Source organism: Pteropus vampyrus, unplaced genomic scaffold (genome assembly GCF_000151845.1).
Source record: "Pteropus vampyrus isolate Shadow unplaced genomic scaffold, Pvam_2.0 Scaffold205, whole genome shotgun sequence".
In the NCBI taxonomy this organism is placed as follows: Eukaryota; Metazoa; Chordata; class Mammalia; order Chiroptera; family Pteropodidae; genus Pteropus; species Pteropus vampyrus.
The window spans coordinates 2,054,717-2,060,333 of record NW_011888986.1 but is presented as its reverse complement, the minus strand read 5'-3'; the positions used below and the strand labels follow the sequence as shown (position 1 = coordinate 2,060,333).

Here is a 5,617-nt window from a genome sequence, read left to right as displayed (position 1 = left end):
TATACTTTTCCATCTCTAAAGGTTGTACATGCCACAGTCCCCCAACCTTGGAGCCCCCTGGCAGCTTCTCCTCCTCCATGTGCCTGGGGACACCAGGAGCATTTCTGGCCTGGGAGGCCTATGCCCTTCATAGCTCGAGCTCAATGCCACCTGTTTAGGAGTGTGTGTTTGGAGGAGGAGCAGTCTCTTTGGCCCTAAGGTCAGACCAGACATTGTACAGTACTTGGCATCTGCAGGGTGCTTGTTGGCTGGATAATTGGAGCAAGTAGAGAGATTTGCTCTGTAACAGTTTGCTGGTAGATAAGATGTAAAGAGACTGGAGCCAGAAGTTGCCATGGCAACCTAGAAGTGATTGTGCCAGGGACAAGGATGCACTGCATTAGATGAAGCAGGGGCACCAACATTGCAACAGCACCCAGTGCTGAGGGCAAGGAGGAACTGGCCTCTCGGATTTCCCTGAAATGGTAAAAATGCTCAGTTATGGCTTACCTCTGTCCAGCGACAAGGTTCTCTCCTTTTCAAGGCACAGTCTAGTCTCTCTAGACACAGCTCAGCACCCAGAGGGGATTGAGATGACTCCACAGAAGGAGGGTGGTTATGTGCCTCTCTTGCATGGCTCCAAGGTTACAGTTGTCCCCAGGCAGAGGCTGCCAGTGTGGGGATTTAAAGGCCCACACTGGTGACTCTTTGAAAATAAACTGGAGCAACAAAAAGTAAATTCCAAACCTCCTCACTCCTCAAAACCCAGCTTGCCTCAAATCCCTCTAACTGCATCAGAGCTTGATTTAATGTTGCAACTGATTAAAACAACAATAACAACAACTCATAGCCTAAACAATGAAGGTTATAGATCTGCTTACTTGGAACACTCAGAAGCCAGGAGCTAGTGCAAGGCAGGTGGAAGGCCACTGAGGATTTTGTGGCTCTGCCTTCTGCCATGTCTGTTTCATGCTTAGACTGCAGCCAGTGGCTACCTGGCAAATCCAGCGTCTCCTCATGGTGACAGTGGCTGCTGTGTGTTGGGCTACATATCTTTACACTTTCCTCTTTCCCAGCACACAAGCAAGTGCTCGACAGAATATCACTGGTTCTGAGCATGCTTCTTACTCATTTTTGTGCTGGTTAGGATAGCGAAGGGCCAAGGCCTGTGCTGACTGGGCAGATGGCCCAGCTGGAATCGGAGCTCAGTCCTTCTTACCCAATAAGAACAGCCAGCATTTATTGAGTGCTTACTATGCGCCAAGCCCTTAGCTAAGCTGTATATATATTAATCATTTTATCCTCCCAGCAACTCTAGAAAATGAGTGTAAGGAGGTTAACTAAGCTTGCCCAAGTCACACAGCTAGGTAATACCAGAAAGTGGAGGAGGCATGCTTTCCAAAGGAAGGTCATGGAGGCTGAGCCGAAAGCCACTGGCCTCTGTACTAACTGAGTTGTTGAGAGTACTGCCTCACCTTCCACTTCCGCTTGCTCTTTCCCCCTCCTCCGTGTCCCATGAGTGGGATGGGGGGAAGGGATGGATACAGAAGGCCCTGGGAGGTTTGGCAAACTCGAGCAAGTGGGCTCCACCCCTACTATCAGGGGCAGGAGACTGCATTTCTGACAAGTTTCTGGATGTGGCTGCTGCTGCTGGTTCAGGGACCCCACACTCAGAGGTGCTACTGTTCTGGACATGCTGCCTAAAGGTCAGACTCTGGACCAGCGGCAGCAGTGCTGGAACTTGATAGGGACACAGAGGCTGAGTCAGGCTCTGGGTAGTCTCAGAGCCTCCAGGATTCCTCGCTATTCTCCATAAAGCCCATCAGGCTCCTCCTTGGGAGTAAGCCCCAAGGCCCTGGGTGGCAAAGCCCCAACCAGGCCACTGCTTCCTTTCCCGGCAGGGTAGGCCACATGCCTCACCCCTGCTGCCTAGAGTTAGGCGCTGATGTAATTCACCTGCCCACACAGCCAGACAAAGTATAGATCGAGCCACTGGCCATGTCCCTGCAGCTTTTGTGCAGAGTTATATGGGTTATTTCTCTTTTATATTTTGTTTTATGCCTTTGGTGAAAGCTAATTTCTTATGCGTTTCAAAATTCACGGGTTGTGCAGGATTCTTAAAACACTGGAGAAGGTCATCTCCTCTGCCACAGCTTTCATCAGCCCTGCCTGAGTTCCCAGAACTGCATGGCTGTGTGTGATGGATCCATTTGTCCCCTCAGTCTGCAGTTTGATCTGGATTTGTATCTACCCTCTTTGTGGTTTGGGTTCGTCAGTTTTGTGACAGTTTCATCAGGGCTGTCTCTATTGTGTCTTTCTCATTGTTCATGATCATTTTTATATAATAGTTCATATATTTTTCCCTCTCCCATTTTTTTCCTTCCTCATGTAAGTAGTGGACACGTGTGGACTGGTTTCCAGAAGCTGCTGGAGTGGTGGCCATATGCAGGGTTTTCTTCAGGATCAGGCCGTCAGGTAGTTGCTGTGTGTTTCGGGAGTGACAATGGCTGTCTGCCTGTATTACTGTCTTCCATTCTCCCTGGCCCAGTCTTTGCTCCATTTTTTAGTTTTTTCTAAGAACCGGGTTTAATTTTATTGCTCACCCCATTTTTATTCATTTCCTGTTTCAGTGATTTCATTCCTCAATCTTCTTTATCCTCCTTCGACCTTCCTTGCATTGGTTCCATCATTATTTTTCTAACTTCTTGAATTAAATGCACAACTCATTCATCTAGAGGCCTTCTAGTTTTAGATAAGAGTCTGTAAAACCACAGCTTCCTAACTGTGCTGAATCATATCTCCAGCTTGGGCTCTGTACTATATTCCATATTGCTCTGCATTAATTATTTTGTAGTCTGCATTGCTATTTCACATACAATATATGGTTATGTGAAATAACCATATATTTAAAAAAATTACTTTTATTGGTTTCCATTTCCATTACATTATGGTCTGATTAAGTGGTCTGTGTACTGCTGATGATTTGAAATTTAGTAAGACCCCCGCTGTGACCAAGAGCTTGGCCAGTTTTCTCACTGTCTCAAAGATGATTGTGTATACAGTACATTCTCCCTTTCTTGGGTGTAGGCACTATGTATGTTTTCCTGTTTGAGTTGAAATTTGCCTTTGATCTGGATGCCAGAAAATATCAGGAGGACCTTGGTAGAGATGTGAAGGGGAATAGTTGGTAACAGGAGGGTCTCAGGTGCATTTCTGCTTACTCTCAGATTCATAGTCCTGAGGGTGACAGATGAGGGAAATCAGATTACTGTTGATGTGAAGCCCTTGCAAGCTGGTTGTGGACACACAAAGGGGATTTTCATCAGCTGTCCTATCCTGAGGGCAATAATCCCTGTGAAGGGAGATTTGTGAAACTAAGAAGGAGGACACTCCTTTCCCTAAATAAACACAAATCATTGTGTAAAAAAGGCCACTCACAGGGTTATGCTTGATGGTACAAGTAGCCAAGGAATGGTTCATCCCTAATGTTGATCAGCATGTCCTTGAATTTGTAGGGCAGAAAGTCGAATAAGGCTTTGCATTTAGCTAGAACTCATGTAAATAAATCTTTTACCATTATGTGTACCCGATATTTTTCAATCCTCTTGAGATGTAGAGAGGGTTATTAATTTGGGGGGTTTAGTTGTGAGTTTAGAATTGCACCATGCAATACAATAGCCACTAGCCACAAGTGGCTTCTTAAACTTAAAGTGAACTGAAATGAAAGATTCAGTTCCTCTGGCACAGCAGCCACATTTTGAGGTCTCAGTTGTCCCCTGTGGCTGTGGCTGCAGTCTTGGGAAGCATAGACACTGAGCAGTCCCACCACTGTAGACATTTGTCAGGGTTAGCAATGGCGTGAAACTGGGCAACAACAAGAAGGAAAGAGGCTCAAAGGGGACCCACAGCGCAGGAGGAGGGCGCCTGGTGGGCGGGGTTCTGAGGCTTTGCACAGGGAAAGTCCTAGTTTCTTTGAAGATGTGGCAGCAGCCTCCCCTGCCCCCATGCTGACCCCTTGCCTGCCCTCTTCTCTCCCGCAGTGAGCTGAGGACCAGGTACCATATTACGGCCACCCCCAGGCTTGTGATCCTGAAACCCAGCGGGGAGGTCATCACCGACAAAGGGCGCAAGCAGATCCGGGAGCGGGGGCGGGCCTGCTTCCAGAACTGGGTGGAGGCTGCCGATGTCTTTCAGAATTTCTCCGGCTGAAGTTGGGGCTCTCCGGTGACCTGAACAGGTGTATGATACACCAGCTAATGCAGGGAGAACACGGTGCGGGGAGAGGAGGGAGTGGGTAAGTTCAGTTTATGTTAGAGCAGAAGCACTCAGCTCTGGCAAAAAGAAAACACTGCTCAGGAAGCATGCCCTCCCGTTTTTGTTCCCTTAGTCTTGCTTGTAGCTGTTTTTATTATTAGTAGTACAGCTTTCTCCACACAAGTTTAACTATGTTCACATTGAGCTATTGGAAATCTATGCAAAACATGTATTGATACAGGTTCTTCAGGTAAAGTAATATATTTATTGATGCATTTGCTGGAGATCTATTTATTCTAAGGATATGCTTTTACAACTACATTTACTACTGAAGTTTGAAGAATTTATATGCTTTAATAAACAAACATTTCCACTGGAGCCCTCTGATTTCCTTTTTTCTCCTGGCAAACCAAGTGTTCTTATGAGGAAGGCGAAGCTCTCGGGAAATGCTGCTCTCAGATGCTTTGTTCTATTTCTCAAAGAGGGTAGTTTTTAATTATGAGTCTTCTTGGTTTTTTTTTTCTTCTCTTTGTTTTCTTTTCTCACATTTGTTTTTCATAGCATCATAATATCCTAGAAAGAAGTGAAAATTTCAAGGCTGTGTAGTCATATCTTCAAGATCAAACCTCAGCATCTCCTGAAAGATGCAGGTGGCTCCAGGTGAACAAAAGCCCACACACAGCATTTGCTAATATTAAGAGGGGAGCCTTCGGGGTTCCAGTTTCTAGCCCTGGGCCTTTCTTCTGGCTGTCCTACATGGCCAGGCCCCTCGCTCCTTCCCAACTTTATTGTGATCAATAAAATTGGAACCCTGAAATACCTATACCCACCGCTAACCCAGCCCCCATCTACCACCCCACTGAGATCGCTGGGTCCCTCAGCTGGAAATTGGAGCAAAGCTGTCCCTTGTAGGACTCAGGAATCCCTGAATTCCCCTAAGAGGCCCTGTGCAGAGCAGTGCGGGTCAGAGTGAAGAAGGTGCTGGGTCCCTCCTGTAAATGGGGGTGGGGGGGTGAGATCTGAGTCCGCAAAGGTGAGACCGCATTGTTGGCTTAATCGGAGCAGAGCTGGGGACTCCATGGTTCAGTCCCTTTGCCCTCCCTCCTCCTTTCTCTGTCAGTCCAGTTGTCTCCACTGGAGACTAAGACCCAGCATTACTGAGATCCATGGATTGACTAAAGACGTAGTTGATGGAGTTGACTAGGTCATTATTTGCCCCAGAAATACTGCTCTTAGGAATAGTACATAGGCTACTCATTTAAATGTGATATTTTTTTCCAGCTTTGTTGAGATATAATTAATAAACAAGATTATGTGAATTTAAGGTGTACAATGTGCTGATTTGATACACATATATATATGGCAAAATGATGACTGCCATAGC

At 46.4% G+C, this 5,617-nt stretch overlaps 1 protein-coding gene across 1 annotated transcript in view; it reads left to right on the top strand.

The window, feature by feature from the left end:
• Window positions 1–4,609, top strand: part of NXNL2 (nucleoredoxin like 2) — a 12,040-nt gene extending 7,431 nt beyond the window's left edge. The window contains exon 2 of the mRNA XM_011372373.2: window positions 4,020–4,609. Coding sequence (XP_011370675.1) covers window positions 4,020–4,188 — 169 coding nt within the window. The 3' untranslated portion in view covers window positions 4,189–4,609. The remainder of the gene's footprint in view (window positions 1–4,019) is intronic.
• Window positions 4,610–5,617: the final 1,008 nt, after the last annotated feature.